Here is an 18,531-nt window from a genome sequence, read left to right as displayed (position 1 = left end):
CACCAAGATCTTTACAATTAAGTAAAATAACGCAAGGCTGTTCTTACTTGTTGATGTTTGCAAGGTAAATATCTGCGACGTGACCCCCACTTGGGCAACTGGCACCAGCTCTAGCAGTCACTTTTTCTTCCGGTGGCTCAGAATTTATTTCTATTTCAGACTTCGGACTGGATCTTTCCGAGATACCATCCTCACTAGGAAGGAGGAGGGAAGGAAATCACAACCAAAACAGGACCAACAGCACCGAACTTCAAATACAGCACTGTGTGTGTAACATACATAAAAGACTACAGCACTGTGCTAACGTCTTTCTCTTAAGAATCGTTACACATCTTTCAAAGGAGAGAGCCTGATGTCTTTAAGCAATTAGGAGATCTCAGCCCTGCAGCTTTAGCAGGCTGGCAGCCCCAGAGCAGTTTTTATGTCACACTGAAGCCGAAGACTTCCCAACGTAAGTGGACACCTATGCCTGTGCCGGGCTCTGCTTGTTTCAGTAGGATCCCCTCCTTGTGGGGAAGGCTGAAGGACGAACTCTCCCCCTGTGGTGTCAGCACCCTGACACAAATACTCCATTCCACACCTGATTTTAGGCAAGCCCATCTCGCAGATGGACTTAAAGTGTAACATACGTGTCTTGAACGACGATATACTGATGAGGAATAAGGCCGTCAATTCCATTGTGGCGTCCCTCCCACCAGTCATCTGAGGCCCGCTGATAGAGTAAGAGAGAAGCTCCTTTTTTAAAGGACAGCTCTCGTGCAGTCCTGCCAATGTAGTCGAACTTCGCTATTGCTTCTATGGGCTCACACTCTAGGAGATAGAAGGGAATAAACAACAATTCACTAAACACCTGGGCTCAGATAAGTAGTCAACAGTTCACACCTACCACAAAACAGTTTATGAAGAGAGCATGTGATGTAGGATAAAGTGTTGGTTCTTTAGGTAGCAGAGGGTGGGAGCAGTAAGATTCAGAGGGGAATCCCTATATTAAGGGATCCTTATATTTATAGGTAAGGATGTTGCAATTTCAGCATTTACCTGATCTCTGCGTGATAGACACATTCACATTTTTTAAGTCATAAACCCACTGACAGCTATTCAAGTGTACAAAGATGGAAATGACAATGACAAAATTAGCACCTTATTAAAAAAACAAATCAAAACTGGGTAGCAGTAATGCGTCTCTGCCAAAAATCTGCTTTTTGAAAGGCAGCTAAACAAAACTCCCTGGGCTGGCAAGCAGGATCTGTTATCAGCGTTTAAGAAGAGAAACCTCCTCTGGTTCCAAGCTGCTTCAGAAATTAAGCGTCTGTTCAGAAGGAAGTTTCTGCTGCCTGTGAGGTTTGCCTGACCCAGGAGAGCAGACCCCTGCCCTTTCCATCGAGCTGTTGGGGAAGCTACCAAAGGCACCCGGCAGCCAGCACTGCAACTCTGTGCAGCTGGGCTGTGCTCGGAGCCGCACCATGTGCCCCAAATCTGACAGCTCCTCTTTGATAAAGCTCACGGAAGAATTACAGCCACGCCGTGTTTGCAGCCGGGCACTGATCTGGGTCCCTGTAGGACTCTGATGCTGTGCAGGGGGAGAATATAGGCGTTTATACGCTCAGGAAAATCAATATGAAATTCATGTGGATTATTTTTAAGACTTTAAAAAAATATCTGCTATTGGCTGAGTCCAAATATAGATCGTGCCAGCTCCCAATTCTATTCTGGAATCAGGGGAATGGAGATGAGCTCAACCACATGGCCCCAGTGGACTTCAGCTGCTAATTACTTTAAAGGAGCTTTCCACCACAGCCATGGAAACAGAGCTCTTTCTCAGGGGAACAGACTTGTGGTTCCTCTTCCTGGGGAAGAGAAGATAAGCCATTTCATCCTGAGATCTCGACCAGCATTATGGGAAGCTTGTACAGTGCAACAACCAGCCAAAAAGGACTGGAAAACCAAACATGAGCCACAGCTTTTACAATTATTCCTTGGGAGGGCATACGCTCAAGAATTAGGTCTTCCAATGTTGACCCAGGCAGCAGCCGGGCTAGAGAAAAATAAAATAGTGTAAATCCATCTGAGCTCTGCCTGAGGAGCCCCGATCAACAACTCGAGTTACAAAGTAAGATGAGAGCAGTTGGCCACAGGGTCTACCAGGCTGACACCCAGTAATGAACTCCATCACTAAACCAGGCCTGCTGAATTCTCTCAAATCACACGTTTCAGGTAAGTCTGTGGTGAGCCTCACACAAATCCCATTATCAGCTCTCAGCCACCAGCAACGGAGAAAAAAGCCTGGCCATGTTTTCGTCTTGCGATAGCCACCCTGCTCCAGACTCCCCAAAGCACGCGGTTATCTGGTTTTGGCTCCGCTTCCCTCTTGTTTGCTTTGCCTCTGGAGCCAGCTTCTTCACAACATTCAAAAAAACCTGATAATGCTGGTTTTTGGTGTCCCCCTCTGTTTACGAAGGCGATGGGGCTGCGGTTTTGTAAATTCCGTCTGTTTCATTAAGAAGTGTTTATTGTTCCAGATGAGCGCGGCACTCAGGTTTCTTATGTTTCCAATTTGCCTTTTAGGACTCTGGCTTTCATCCAGAGAAGTGATTTTAGACTCTAATTTCCAGTAGCTTTTTCCTGCTACGCTCATGCCCAGAGCAGAAAGCTGTGAGAATACAGCCCAGGAAGGCTAAGCCCAACAATTAACCCTGCCAGTCTGAGAACCTGCGCACAAAAGCAGCAGTTTAAAATCTTTCCACTCATGCCCCCAGTGAAACGAGCACGCGACACGCTCGTCTTTCAGCATTTCTGACCTCTCGTGCCTGTTTCCAGACGCCGTGCCCAGCACAGCAGCTCCCCAGAGCCCCTTGGCCACCACGTCCCAAGCACTGAAGCCTCGAGGGGCTTTGAGCCCTCAGACCCCACCAAGGAATTACCAAGACACATTTATTTCACTTGGCAGCCACAGATCCACTCAGAATCAGCACGGCAGCTAAGAAAGCCTTCATAAAACAATTCTTCTGAAGTTGGGTTCATTTCCTTCCATTTAGCAGTCTTGTGTGCTCTCTTTGTGTTCAAAACCACCTGCAGATGGTGAAGGGGCTCATCCCCCTTCTGCGGCCTGCCAGCCCCGCCATGCCAGCAGAGGTGGCTGGGGTGAGGCCGTACTTTGGGAGGACAGGGTCCAGCCTCACAAAAGGTCTCATCCAAAAGCTGAACGAGAGAGAAAAATCTCAACCCCAAGAGTGACCGAGGCACTGCCAGCACCGCTGACACTCAGCCTGAGGTGCAACACGGCGGAACCCCAGGAGAAGGACGGGAGGGCCCTCACGGCACGAGGCCTCGCTGTTCCCGCAGCAGGGACGGAGGCCCCGCGCTCTCCTCTGCTTCGGTGCCAAGCTCTCCCTCCCAACTGCTTCCTATGGAATATTCCGTGGAGGTTGCAGAACTCCATCCAAAACGCCTCCCGGTTTTACCTTGCACAGGGGCCCCACGCGATCCTGTTCCAGAGGCTGTAAAACAGTGTCCCTCTCTCATCTCTGGCTGCTCATTTTCCCATCACTGTGTCCTCCTGACTACCTACGTGACCTAACCCACACCCCCCCGAAATAACGAGAGCACACCCAGTGGTGTTTCAGCCTGCAGATTTTAGCCCCGGCTGTTGCAGTCCTGATTCCCTTGATTACAGCCACGAAATTACTCCTCCTTTAGGTACAAACTTGAAAAGGACACGTTTTAGTGCATTTTTTAGAAACTAAAGCTTTTCAGAAAGAACACCCTGTTCGACACAGATAGCAAACTCATGCTTCATTCCTGTAGTCTTTGTGTTTCTTCCCAACAACCTTGGTGAGGAGTCGCTGCGACAGTGATTGACCTTGCTGCGGGAGAACTCATTTTCCAGCATTTCTAGCAGTGCTCAAACGGTGTTTACTTTGTTACTGGTGTGTGAACACCATTAAGCCAGCAGGAGCACAGCAATGCCATGGGAAAGGTTTGTTAGGCGACTGCTGGAGCAGAGAGAGCAAAAAGCAGCACAGGAGGATGACGGCTATGAGTAAATTACCGAAGACCAGCTCAGAAATGACACTACCTCGTTCGAAGGCAACGCCACCTTCCTCCCACCTTTACAGCTGAGACCACCACAAGTAGAACCAACACAGAACTTTAAGACAATTGCAAATGGTCAAAAAGCAAGAAGAAAAATCTATTTTGTCCTGTTTTGGTCAGTTGTCCTTCCACGTTGGTCAGCACTCTGCTGTTTCACATCAGTACCATAATTTTTTCCTCTGCCCTGCATGGGGCTCACGTGCAGCTGTCCCCATTGCAGAAAGCAGCTTTGGAAGTATTGACACCCCAATACTAGGGCGGTGTCACCCTCTCCTTAGAAAATACCAGGGAATTCTCAGGGTTGGCACCCCTTTTTACTAAAAAGACCACGAGAAGGGGAAGGGAGTTTCCTCAGGAAGACCAACAAATTATCAAGCAGAGACACCCCAGAACTCTCTACCCTAAAGCCTGCCTCCAGGGGAAGGCAAGCCAAGCAGGTTCTGATTTTATTTTGTTTGCTTCCTTGAAGCAGAACTGCTGCAGCTTAGGGCACTCACAGCTCCCCTGCCAAAGCTACTGAACGGGGAATTGCCTGGCACATGCCATGGGGACTGGGAGAGCACGCTGAAGCACATCCAGCCTTTGGCTCTGTGCTTGCCTTGTGTCTTCCAACTCCAAAACCTTTCTAAGGTATAGATGAGCTCAAACAGCACCGAGTGTGCCCAGGCCTGCTGCTACAGTGACATACCCTTGGAATACGAGATACTTTAAAAGGGTGTGGGATCGATGGGAATTTTTAGAATTTACCTATTTTTACTCTTTGGCATCAAATGCTGCATGTGATGTTTCAAATGATGGTTACGATTTAAACTCCACTTCGGATTTAACTGCAAGGTACCCCCTTCCCTGCCTCCCCCAGAGCAGGTTACACCAGCTAACCAGAGAGTTACTGAGCACTGCCTACCATCATCACTGGTGTGGTGCTCAGCCGTGACGTCCTGCACCGAGTCTTCTGTCGAGGCTCTCTCTCCGTGAGGACTTTCACTACAGCAGAAGGAAAAACAGACAGTGCTTTACACTGGTGGAAAGCGAGTTCCCTCATTTACAGAAATCAAAGGCAATCAGGAACACCCATTTAGGAGGTCAATATCCAGGTTCCACTCTGACAGAAACTCCATGGATGCATTTGCACGTACTCAAGTCAGCGTGTAAAAATCAATCAAGCTAAGCCCTTCCTTGCTTAAACAAACTGAATGTCTTTGTCAACCTTCTGTGTGCTATCAGGAGCCTAACTTCAGATCTTGAAACCCAGCCCCCTGGAGATGTTTAGAAGTCAGACAGCAATGGCATGTTGGGTCTAGCTCCTCTCTGCCATGCCAGAATTATTCCCCCAGCTGTATTCTCCATTGCTCTAATTAGCTCATTACATGACTGATGAGATAGCTGCCACTTCCTGGGGGAAATTGTTTCTAAATTCAGAGCGATATTTCCAGGTCTGAGTTTGTCATCTCCCTCTTCCCCTTTTATCACAACCGAATTGTCCAACCCATTCCACTGAACGGCTCCCTCAGCCCGGAGCCTTTATTTACAGAGCACCTGGAACACCAAGAGTCCTCGTTTACGTTTTGCATGAAGAAAAGCTCTCAACAGGCAGCAAGTGGCACAGGAAGGTCATGTTCTTGGAATACATACATAAATAAAAGTAATGCAAAGACTGGTCCCTGGAGACAAGGCTAAAGTCCCTGTGTGCCAGCCCGAGCCAGCCCTCACTCTTCCTCAAGGCCATGTTGACTTCTCTTCACAAAGCGATAGCTTAACCTGTCTGTTTGGCCTTACAATGGTAAAAGTGATCACAGTGCTTTCCTTTTAAAAACCCCATTGTGGTAATCTGCTCTTTTAAAGGAGGGAGAAAAAAAGACAAAAAAGAAGGGGTAAAATGTTTGAGTAATTCTAGCGTCTCTTTATGCTCAATCCACGACACGCAGCTTCGCCACCATCTTCTGAGTCAGTGCCTCAGGAATCAGCCTCTCATCCTTCGCAAAGCCTTCGTGCTACTTAATAAAGTTTACAGAAGAACTCGAAGCCAAAAGGGACTCCCAAGAGGAATACAGCACCGAGGGCTAAAGTTTCATGCAGACTGTGAAGTAATGTCGCGCACAGCCAACGCCGGAGACCCAAATGCTGCAGAGAGGAGGATCGAGTGCCTCCTTCTATCCATGCCTCTTTCTGTCCATGCCTCCGTCTATCCATGCCTCTTCCTACTCATGCCTCCTTCTACCCATGTCTCCCATGGAGCTTCCCACCAACAACCCTGCATTGTGCGAGCCCCAGGGCGCCCCAAGGAGAAGCACCAGGCTGCTGGCCTTCACTCCAAGGGGTCGGTGTGAAAGCAGTGTGGCTGCCAGAGGAAGGCAATGCCAGCTGAGCATCTCCACGCCACCATCTCCCCTGCACGCCCAGGGTCTTGCTTGCCAGGATGCGGGCTCCTGCACTGAGTACGCTGCTTACACCAAGCCGTTCTGCACCGTCAGATGGACAGGCAGAGGCAGCCCAGTGCCAGGCTTGAATCACAGGCGGTGTTTCAAAGATGCCTGCATCACAGCCCTGAATTTCAGTCTGAACCTTGCCCTGTTCTCCTCTGCCTGAGGCAAGCTGCTCCAAGCCTCCTGGGCAGCTGCCGACCCAAGCTGCAAGAGCCCAGGCACGCGAGCCACGGCTCCGAGCCCCGGCAGCCCGAGCACCAAAGCATCGCCTGCAAGCTCCTAAGCAAAGAGACGGCTCGGGGCAGTGAAGTGGCACGATGCAATTACAAACGCGGCAGACTTCATTCCCTGATGAATCAGCTAAACTAAACAGATTCACTCTGCTTCTCGCACGCTCTGCAGCAAGGAGCCCTGTGGGCAATCGCTAGCAGCTATCTAAATACCAGGGCTGTGAGAAGGCTCGAATGGGAACCAGATGCTTCTTCCTGGCTTTATTAAGCAGCCTCCCCTGCTCGCTTCTACCCTTCTCTGCTTAATGGGTCTCAGGTCAGAGCGGTTAGGAAGGGCAATGAAAAAAAAAAAGAGTGCCCTCAGAAAAGTGGTATTACCTTCCAGGACATTTTGCATCCTATGTACTGATGCTACACACACCAGAGGTTGTATACACCCAAGTGTTACACGTGCTAGAGGCTGTGCTGCACATTCCACGTTTTTGTTCTCTCCATCTTACGTGACGAACACTCTTGTCGATTTGTTTCTTGATGGTTTTAAAATTCTTATTTTTTTCCTATACAACTCATTTCTATATAAGATCAATGAAAACTATCAGAACGAAGGGTAAAATTCAGTAAGTTTTCCAAAAGAGGCACTGGCAAGTTTTCTTCAGAAAGTAGCTGCTCCTTGCTGCACATACACGGAGTGAGCTGATAGTCAGAGCTCCTCTGAAACAAGCTGGGGAACAAGGCTAGCTCTGTCACCAGAGTGACTTCATTTTAAAACATATTTGTTTTAGTGTATGAAAATAATCATTTGCATTCCTGGGACAGTGGAGGAGGGATCTGGGGGGGGAGAAGCAGGACACAATTTAACATTCCTCGTTTTCAGTGGGAGAGATCAGCCTGGCCAGTAGGAAAGAAAACACCTCCTTTCCTTCCCCCACCTTCCACCCCAGATGACAGGAGCCGCGCTGGCTGAATTGTTTCCAGATGTTGCTCTCAGACTGAGCACGCTGCCAGGCCTCCAGAGCTTTAAGCTGGATGGAAATGGTGATTTCGCATTCCTCCCTCCTCCCTCCCCCCTCCACCAGTGCTGTCCTGAAAATTAAACTGTGCCACGGTTCTCTAGGTTCAGCTGCAAGTGACCTTACCTCTGAAGAAAAGCCACTTGAGACATGCAGCAAATGCAAAAGCAGGAGGGAAATAAAAATAAAAATAAAAAAAAAAAAAGAACCAGAATATCCAAGAAAATCCTTGCACAACCTTATCCTTCAAGATAAGTGGGCACAGGTTGGAGAAGTCAATAGCTACTTACTAACAGCTTATTTCTTTTCAAGTTGATGACTCTCCAGGGATACCAGAGCCATCTTCTCTTGCATGATACAGATTTGAGAGGCTAGACGCTTGAGTACTGACTTAAGATAATGCAGAATGCATGACAGGAGCACGCTAACCAGTAAGAAAATATGCACCCGTTCATTTTCTCCTCAGTGATATCTATCATACCAATAATCCTCAGTGTTTCCACTTCTGCTATAGACTGGACCCTCCAGCTCCCTTGGTCCTGGGAAGATGTTCTCATGTTGGATGATGATGGTTTTGATTAGTTCATTGACATGAGCTTGGCAAGAGACTTGATCATGACCTTCAGGCACCGACATCAGCGTTGGCCCAAAGCAGATGGCTAAATTGTAGGGATCCATCATATTCTCTTCACTGAACTGAGATAAACTGCAGAAGACAGAAGCGGGGAGGACGGTTAACAACACAAAACAACATTATCAGTCATTGCCATCATCTGCTGGAGAACACAGATGAGGGGGGAAGGTTTGTTTCGGGCTTTCTGCTGTTAAAGCTGATTTGCTGGGATGTGAATGTTCTGGATTCATATGAAAAAAATGACAGACTGATGGCATTTACAAAGAAATGAAAGAGAAACCCCAAAGGGACTTTAAAAGCCTTATTGATTTGATCCCAGCACTGCTCAAATCCCCGTTTATAGTTTAACCTCCTTATATAGATTTAGAATATTTCCTAATGCAATCTCTTTTTTTGTGTTCTTGCTCTTAAGATGAGCATGATGAAGAACAGCAGCATCGCATTTAGACCGAACACTACCAATCTCAACAGGAATGAGAGAACATTTAAATCTGCTAACTTCTAGTTAGGACATTTTTCCTTTTATGCTACCACAGGCGTTGAGACCATGGTACTGGAAGAAGCTACTGCTTTCTTGCTGTCAAGCTGTCCAGTGAACCAGCCAGATGTGATGGACAGTAAAAAAATAAACTCACTCTCCATCACTCACAATACTTAGCACACACTGTTCCTCGCTGGTGTGGGGCCCAATTTCTGCTTCCTTTGTATTACTTTTTGGTTAGTTTACCAGCACATTATTCACTTTCATTTCTGGAGCTCCTTTGCGATTGCATTAATATCAGGATAAATTTCAGCAAGGCTCAAAAGCCCAGGAAGACAGATGCAATGGGAAGCTCAAGACATCTGCACCTTGAACTGTTGCTCAGACTGCACACAGCAACACCAGGGCTGGCTCTGCCACCTACCCCTTTACACCCAGCGCTACACACAGCAGGACCATGGCGCTCTGAAGGATACTCACTGATTGAGGAATGCAAAGAGGTATCTCATTACGATCAGAGTGGTCTTAGGCAGGTTCAGAAGCACCTTCCGGATGTGGAGCGCTCTCTCTTGTAAATTATCCATTGCTGAAAAGAAAAAGGAGCACCACAGAGTTACAACCCCACCATAGCCACAACTTTCCACCGACTCCGAGTTCAGCCAGTAAAATATGATAGGTCCTGGGCAAAATGTATATTTTTATATATATATATATATATATATATATATATATATATAAAAAAGGGGAAGCCAACGCAGCAGCACAGCAAGGAAGGGTCTGCCTATTTCCTGGATTCAGCAGCTGCCTGGCATGGGAACACAAAGGCTGCAGAACCTGCTCATGATGCCTTTGACAGTGAAGGTCCCTGAACACGTGAAGCCTCACTGCAAGCTCCTTCCTCGCGTGGGAGCACTGGATGTCATCTCTTTCAATAGCTCTGACACAATAGCTCATTCAAGTTAGCTTAGAAAGGTGGGTGTTTAAAAAAGAAATTGTACAACACTCAATGGAAAATTAACATAGTTAAGGGGTGAGGCAAAAAGCTCTGTGTGCAGCAGCCTACTGAGAAATAAGTGGGCAGCATAAATCATCTCAGAAAGGAGAACTTATTTGGAAGCAGATTTTTCTTTTTATATAATGTGAATTCAACTCTGTAAATGCATTTATCAGAAGAAAACCACGAGTCATTTTAGAAGCAGTTATCTTCTGCTTTGCTTCAAAGGCTGCTACCGCAAAGGCTATTTCATGACGGGGACAATGGAATCATTCATTCCTTCTGAGCAGCATGGCAATAGTCAGGCCATTTAAAATGAGGTTGCTCAAGTACAAAAACACAAACAGCCCCCTGCCCACCAAAACCGCTTTAAAAAACAATAAAAATGTTAACAACTGGACTGTGACCGCCCTCATGATTGAAATTCTTTAACAAGAGTCAATAGATGGATCCTCATGGTCACGAAGCTAAAAGGTGTATGACTACTGCCTTGCTAGCTAAACAGAGCATGCAGGAGCATGGCAGTAGACATAAAGCCAGGGCATCCATTAACACTAGGGAAAAGACAGGGCAGAAACCCTCCTGGAGATGCTTCCCATTTCCAAGAATGCATTTCTGACACCTCTGATGAAAGGTCTTAAAAGATTATTTTTCCAGAAGTGGAGGTTTCTATTCTTTTTTTTTTTTTTTTTTAAATTACCCTGTCACAAAGCACTGTCTCAGAAAAATCCACAAGACAGCCCTTAAAATCTGTTCAGTTCTATCTCCTTGTTCATTTCTATAAAAAAATCCTATCAGAATAAGGATGGCTGTAAGCAGATAACTGCCCAGCCTCTGGCTAACAGTGACTACAATACCTGTGCAACACAAAGCCCACCTCAGAAGCCATAAAAGCTTACTCTGGAGTCAGAAAAAAGAGTTGGGGGAGAGAAGAAAAAAATGGAAGATGAGATTGAAAAAAGTCATCTGATTTCCTTTCAGATCTTCATATACTTACTGACACAGGCAATCAGATCATGGAAGATATCCTTGGGGAAGAGAGGGTGCTCCAAGCCTCGGAAATAGAGCTTCAGAACTCCTGCTATCGAATCCATGTCATGGTCGTTCTGGTCCCCAGCCAATGGATCTTCACCTTGGTGCCAAGCAAAAAGAAACAGGCAAGAAAAATCAGAATACTGGAGAAAGGAATCAGACGGGAAGGATGCAACTCAGCTGGAGAAAAAGATTTATGCAGCACGACGCCGATCCCACCTACTCCAACTAGAATCAGCAGAGGGAGAGCTCCCCTGCAGACAGCAGCAGGAAGGGAAGCGTCTGACAGCATCCCTGGAGACCTGGGGCAGCTTTCTACCAGCCAGCTCGGTCTGACACCGGCTCACAGCCCTGCACAGGTGCTTCAGGTATTTTGGTAGGGTGTGAGCTGCACAGAGCCACCACCGAGGGGAACACAGCGCAGGTCCGGGAGCCTGTTTGTCTTCGTGCACACTTACAACTGGAGCTCAACTGATTTAGTGCACGTGCAAGAGGCCAACGAGCATCTTCTATGGGCTCAGCAGGACGCTGAATTGCAGGGGGTGTTTCTGGGACAAAGAATTTGTCACTGTAGGTATGCCACTGTTTGCCTGTATCACCAAAAGAAGGTGCCCACTTAAGGAGTTGTTCCCTATGGAAAACTCCCTATCAGATATAATTAGATTTAATGATGGGGCAAACCTCAGATTGAAGCTATATATATCCATTATGTGACTGGAATTACCAAAGCTTGCCTATTATCTTAATAACACGCTGGATAATAAATGGGCCACTATAAACTGGAGCATTATCCTTGGTATTAACTGCCACCAAGGGTTCTGGGCAAGGTAATAAACTGCAGAGACATTATTGTTAACTTTGTCAGTTCTGTATATCATATGCTTTCCAAAGACAAGTGAGATGAAGGAAAAAAAAAAATCACCTCTATTTCTGCATGTTACTGCTGGAACAAGTGGCTATTTTCCCACAACGAGCATTTCCTTCATTTAAAAAGGGGTCTTTCAGTCTCTTATCAAGTCTCTACTCACAGACTATGATACACATTTCTGCCTGCTCTGTTCTTGAAGATTTTAATTCTCAGATAGATGGAGACAAAGGCAGATGAAATTAGATGCCACGTTATCCATTAAACTCCTCTCTTCCCAAAAGCAATATAAACTTGCTATACTTAATTAATTACTGCTCGTCTCTCCCGACAGCAAGCACAGAAACATACCAACCGTATTTTTTTAGAGTGATGTGTTCAGAGAATTAACATGAGCCCTGGTGTCTGCAGTGACCCAAGTACTAGTGGGGAGAGGGGCTGCAGGATTACCTAAAAAGCAAACTCTTCTGAACCTGCTCTGCTAGGGCGAGCAGCCCAGAGAGAAGCTGATGAGTCAGGAGGCTCCCAGCCATTCTTTGCCTTTGTATGGAATGGTTCTTTACATAGAAAATCAAATCTATTAAAAGCTACATCAAGTTTACAGCGTTTTGAAATTCATTCTATCCCTTGCTGATATTTAAAGTAAATGTGGCCAAGCCACCAGAAGATGGAATACACAAAATTTCCTTCTCCAGCAGCCGGTCTGTTCACAAAGAGCTTGCAGAGGGTACAGGGACTCACGTAGAAAAACACAGTTACATCCAATAATGAATTTCCCTATATTCTTTAGTGTTGCATATAATCAATAAATTATCGGACGTGAGAGAGGACCGAGCTCAGAATATTTATTATACAGACAGCCTACAAGATATAAAGCCTAATGCCAAACAACACTGAGCGTTCAAGGTTAATGAGCACTAGAGAAGTGTTTGGGCTACAGCCACTTAGGAAACAAAAAATGAAGGGACAAAATGCAAGTTGCATTCAAAACACGCCATTTCGGAACACTTACATGAATTAATACATTTGGCAATAATTTCTGAGATAGTGGAACAGATCCTCCTTACCTCTCTCAAATGCATTTTTAATGTCGTTCACTTCGACTTGTGACCCAGACACTCTGAATATTCCTTCATGCTGCAAACCTGGGAGACAGTAAGAAAGAGATGTTGGTAAGAGGCATAAAATCAGCTGGCACCCTCATCATATCCGATAAAGGAAACAAACCCAGACAAAAGCATGATCTTTGAAAAACCATCTTCTCTTTCGGGTCCACGCACGTACATAGTATGTAAAAACAGAGCTTGGCACCAATGAGAAAACATATTAGCCCTTCCTAGTGGATTGACAGAATAACTTAGATGTAGCAGCCGTGCCTGTCATCTTTTACCCTGAAGGATCCCAAAGGATTTTACAAGCCAGAGAAAGCCATAAGCTAACAATACATCAGCCAGAAGTAAAATATGGCCAACTGCACAATGAAGCAGTTTACTTTTCAAGAGCGATGCCACAAAGGCCCAGGGCAAATCAGCCAATTGAAACGGAAACATTTAATTCCTCCAGCATGACCCGGTATCTAGGGCTCCAGGACAGTCTTTGAGATGCTCCTGCTAAAATGCTGGTATTAGCAAAGTCATGAAAACCAATTATCAAGTAGGCGAGACGTTCCAGCATGCTGCCATCGCAATGATTTTGTTGCTATGTGTAGGATGAGTAACTGCCACAGCTCAAATAATCAGCAAAGTAGTCTTCACAGCTGGAAAATCAACTTGTATTCATTCAGGCCTTTTAATTGTGTGCTTTCTGAAACAGGGGATGGTGCAATGTCTCTGCTTTATTTATAACGATGGCTATAAACCAATAAGCTCTCTCGAATGCATCTGTGCCCTGCTATTCCTCTCAATTTCTGCTACTGTTTTAATCACAATGCCACGAAACCTCTGTAGTATACGGCTGCATCTAGCAGCTGTGACATGCAGCTACACAACAGGGAAAAGCAAATCCCAAGCACAGAGAAGCAAGGAGGAGAACGACACGCATCCCACAGCTACACGGTGAAACATGGCCAAACGTCACTCCGGCTGCCTCCAACAAAATTAATTCCTACAATATAATTGTGTCAGGCAATCAGTTTTCTGATTTCTTCTGTCTAGGTGTATTTGTCATTTAAAAGCACTTTCCTTCGAATTCCAAACTACACTTTTAGGCCATGGTATGACATTCGGTGCAGACATCAGCTGAGCTTGTTGGAAAATCTTTCTGTCGATGATCTAAGCCAGTCCAGCTGACCAGCAATAAGCTTCTAAAAATAAAATCTCCTGATGGCACTGCTCTATCATGCTTTGGTTTACATTTCAACACGGTTTCAATGATTTCTCCAGCAAATGTCCAATTACCAACTTAGTAAAGTTTTACAACAATTGGTTCTTCCAGGTGATGATGAGAATGAGACTCCAGATTATAGTTTCTAAAGTGAAATGGTAATTAGACAAGGAAAATGAAACAGGACCTGCTATCTGGCTCTGTGTCTTGGTTAATGAAGATAAATTCAACCTCTTTCTACATATGTTAATTAACAGCTGTTTCACATGCTACTAACAGATGATATTGATTAAAAACGAAAACAAATTAAAACAAACCTATAGAATCTTTCACAGCTTTCAAGGCTATGAAGTCAAACTCAAACAGGGATAAATCATCTCATTGTGGCAATAAGCAAGCAATAAATTGACTACTTGACCTCCTACGTTCTAACACTTGGAGCATTCCTCCTCCTCTAGGAAAAGCGTAATTATTATCGGTAAAGGCCACATTTCAGGCCTCAAAGCAGGTGATGGGAGGTGAGGCATGAGTGGTACTTCAGGATGGGAACCTTATTTCAGAGGAAACAGAAGTGATATTGCTGGAAGGACACTTTGCAGCTCCATCCTTACAGTGTCGGTTATTTGCAGTATCCATTTACAAAAATCACACACAATACCAAGAACACAGCCAAAAAGTCAGTGCAAGATTTTTATCTTGCAGTCTTTAGTATTATTCTGTGTAAGTATCGTGTGCCAAGCTGCTTGGAGCATTTCAGAAGGCTTCTATTTCTATGAAATGAATGGTGATATAAAACAGGACACTTCTTGTCCATAAACTCACCGTGTCTACTAATGAATCGTATGCAGCTCTCCACAACCAGGGGAATGGCTTGCGAGGAATCCTGCACACAGACAAAGAAAGAGAGCAGTCAGAATGCAGAGTGATGGCAAGAAAGATCAAAACATACCGTCGTGAAATACTAATTCAAACGTTACAGAGGAGCAATACCTTCGACTAGAAGGTGGGATGGGGTAGTGGGGTTTGCTTGATGTGCACTGCCGCGCCTGCCTCTACAGTGAGGAGGGAAGCACCCTTACCTATCTTACCCATCCCAAACCACGTAGAAATAGACAGAATTACGCACAGTAAAAGACTGTCTTATAGAAACAGGACTAGAAATTCTCATCTGGACTCATTGCAATGATTGCTGATGAATGCGAACCTCTTCAAAGCCTCCAAAAACCCAGAGCATAATGTGTTCCAAGAATGCAAGCTTGGCCAGCTTACCAAAATCTTTTTTTTACAAAAAACAAAACAAAAAACAAAACAAAACAAAACAAACAAACAAACAAACAAGAAGAGAAAAAAGAAAAACGGCCAAAAGACAACAGGAAGACTGGAATTCCCAAACTACTATGTTAGATTTTTTCCCATATTTCAAAGAAACGCATTACTTAAAAGTAATAGATTATCCACTGGAGCCAGGAACCCAAGGCGTTGCTGTTTTAAATCTTTGTTCTAAGAAGGCCCAAGCAAGCAGGTGCTGCTTTAACAGCATTCCAGAGAGAAAATCAAGGGAAAGGAGACAAAGAAATATGACAGCATGAAGCCCATAAACCATGACTGTCCAGACAGCTCAAGGCTGTTTGGCTTTTTTGGTTCCAGATCTCTCCAAACCACTGACAGATTAAAATCATCATAAAATTCTGTCAAACACAACGAATCAAGGCTGCGGATCCATCTTTATTGATTTCAGTTACTGAATTAGCAGACGCTAGTTCCAGTTAAACAGAAACGAAATGGCTGACGTAAGGAAAGGAGGGAAGGGTAAAAATACTCCTGTTTTCCAGCTGTCTCCAGCTGCACGTACACACACACGCACCCCTGGCTCATTACCTAGGCAAACATTTATTACCTGCTTCCTTATCGTGGAGCTGCGTCTGCCGCTGATGGGATCAGAACAGTCGGTGCAGGGAGAAAAACAGAGAAGAGAAAAAGTCAAGACAATCCTCTAATATTGCAGTTCTTGCTTGTTTGGTATTCCAAACCATGCTGATTTTGGAGGAGGGAAGGAGTCAGATACACAAGTCAATCATAATGACTTAGTCTCATTCAATTTCTGGAACTTCAGAAGATTTTAAGCGACTTTAAATCACTAAAAACCTGAAACAGACACAAGGGAGTCCACTGCTTTGACAAAAGATTACCCTTGACATTTTAATTCCAACCATATGGAAACCTGCTCTATGCGGCTCCTCGCTCGCGATGAAGTTTGTTATAAATTGCTCAGAGCACTTCTCGAGAAGAGCCTCGCTGCGGAGGGGGGGAAGCAGGTGGGAGCAGGCTGTCCTCCTGCTGTGCTGCCAACAACTGTCACTGCGGATCCCTTGTTACAGCTCGTGAGAGACTTCAAATAAATAAATAAAACCCCTCAAACTCCAGCACGCACCAGCCGGGCTAAGCCATTCCAGTTTAAACCATCACGGTCTCATTCAGCTATGTTGATAGACAGGAACTGGAGAAAAAAAAAAAGGAAAAAGCCTTCCTTTGCCAGGATTTCCCCCTCAAAATTTATTAATGAGGTTTAAAATTCCTATAGTTTCTGGTAAAAATGAAGCATAAGAGATAATGGTAGAAAGGCCCTAATGTCTCTCATTCAAGCCAATTCCCTGCAAGGGCAGATGGCTGCTGAATTATAAATAAGGTGATTAGAACTGTGATTTTTAAAAAGACTGTGCAATGTGTTAATTCAGGGGAAATTCCTTTTATAAAAAAAATCAAAAACACTGAATGAAAAAAAAAATCAGATTCCATGGGCTGTCACAGACAATATGGTCTATTTTAAACTATTAGCAGTAATGATTCTTTGATATTTAAAATTGTTTCATGATGAATAATATTTTATTATTACAGATGTCAGGCTCTAATTAGGACCTGTCAGCTTTGCTTTGCTGTAAGGAATTTGAAAAGTAGTAATGACTCTGGATCAGCAGTAATCACCTTCCTTTTGTTAAACCGGCAGGATGATGCACAGCCCCTGCTCCAGCTCCTCGTGCCCAGCGGAGCTGCTTGAATCCATCAATTTGGAGATGGAGATTTGTTATGTTTTATAAAAACCCCATCAAGAGAAGGTTAGTTATTGCTCTGCGATTGGTCCTAATTATAAAGGAGAAGTTAATTCTCCAGGGCCTCTGCACTGCTGCAATCCAGTGCCAGGGCAGGGCAGAGAACATCACCAGGACAGCGCAAAAAGGCCCTGGGCCATCTCCTTCTCCTCCCTGGCTCACAACAGGGCTCAGCCCTGCACACCCTGCAGTCCCTGGGCCCTCTGCTCTGACAGGAATGGCAATGTGTCTGTTCAAATCTTAGTTCAAAGAATACTCTGGATGACGGTGCCAAATTTAACAGTTTCTCACTCCTGCCCACCTCCTCCCTCATCTGGATTGGATGCACCAGGGTGAGAAAACGTATCATGAACTAGCAGGAATTTGGTTATGGATTAGCTATATGAGTATCTTTTTTGAACACATGCATGTCCTGGGCTGGCCACCGATCTACAGCAATGAATTTGCAGCAGATTTTCCTTAAAAAGTGATTCCTTGAGCCACACCTACCTGGCAAGGGAGCAGTCAGTCCTTTGACCTGTGGGGAAGAAGGAAAAAATATAGTATTAGAGAGAGGAACAGGAAAATACCTTTGGCTGCTTTGTAAAGCCACTTTGGGAAGGAGGGGAAGGAGAAGAGCCAGAGGCGGGGGGCTGGACGTGGCTGTCCCCTGCCCAGGGGACCACTGGAGCCTGTCCTCCCTGCAGCTGCCCAGGAAACGCAGAAAGCAGCTTGGGCTGCCCAAGGACTCTTTGGAAAGTATTGTTTTTGAAAATTGGTTCTCTGCACACTCTAATTGTTGACTTCTCCTGCCAAAAAACTGGGCTTGTCAACCTCTCCCTGCCTTCCCCCTTCCCAGGGGAATCAGTAGGGAGAGAGATTATACTTTATAAAGCCACTCAGCGAGATTGGAAACATTCACAGATTTGTTAGCCCACAGACGAACGTGCTAGCATTCGGCTATTTTGGGAGGCAGACGTTTAATGATATTTTCCACAAACATATTTATAAAAACGTTCCATTAACTTGCATTGGGTTTGTGAGGAAGCAGCCAAGCTAACAACTACTGCTAACGCAGGCAGCGTTTTAAAATAGCCCAGCAAGGAGTAAGAGACAGAAAACTAGAATGTGCTTTTGGGAATTGTACTGGCCAGATCATCGTCAGTGAAACCACGCTGATTTTACAATAGCTGAAAATCCACCTTCCCTACAACGTCCTCCTGCTCCTGGGGACACGGAAGAATGAAGGAGGGAAAATTCTAATTGCTGACGGCTGACAATTAGTTGAACGCATCTTGAAAGCTACTTTCCTCTCCGCACGTAAAGCCAAAACAGTGCATAATTTACATGAAAATGTTATTC

At 45.2% G+C, this 18,531-nt stretch overlaps 1 protein-coding gene across 5 annotated transcripts in view; it reads right to left on the bottom strand.

Moving 5' to 3' along the window:
- The window catches only part of SRGAP2 (SLIT-ROBO Rho GTPase activating protein 2), a 101,163-nt gene that overhangs the window by 9,313 nt on the left and 73,319 nt on the right, over positions 1 to 18,531 (bottom strand). For 3 of the 5 annotated variants that reach the window (XM_032203067.1, XM_032203068.1, XM_032203069.1), the window contains exons 11-20: positions 17,680 to 17,707; positions 15,981 to 16,011; positions 14,906 to 14,966; positions 12,829 to 12,906; positions 10,862 to 10,996; positions 9,351 to 9,456; positions 8,237 to 8,461; positions 4,997 to 5,076; positions 630 to 810; positions 48 to 194 (exon numbers count right to left, since the gene is read on the bottom strand). In XM_032203067.1, coding sequence (XP_032058958.1) covers positions 48 to 194; positions 630 to 810; positions 4,997 to 5,076; positions 8,237 to 8,461; positions 9,351 to 9,456; positions 10,862 to 10,996; positions 12,829 to 12,906; positions 14,906 to 14,966; positions 15,981 to 16,011; positions 17,680 to 17,707 — 1,072 coding nt within the window. The remainder of the gene's footprint in view (positions 1 to 47; positions 195 to 629; positions 811 to 4,996; positions 5,077 to 8,236; positions 8,462 to 9,350; positions 9,457 to 10,861; positions 10,997 to 12,828; positions 12,907 to 14,905; positions 14,967 to 15,980; positions 16,012 to 17,679; positions 17,708 to 18,531) is intronic. The other 2 variants (XM_032203070.1, XM_032203071.1) reach the window with 1 other exon arrangement.

Source organism: Aythya fuligula, chromosome 25 (assembly GCF_009819795.1).
Source record: "Aythya fuligula isolate bAytFul2 chromosome 25, bAytFul2.pri, whole genome shotgun sequence".
Classification (NCBI taxonomy): Eukaryota; Metazoa; Chordata; class Aves; order Anseriformes; family Anatidae; genus Aythya; species Aythya fuligula.
This window is presented reverse-complemented; position numbering and strand designations above follow the sequence as displayed.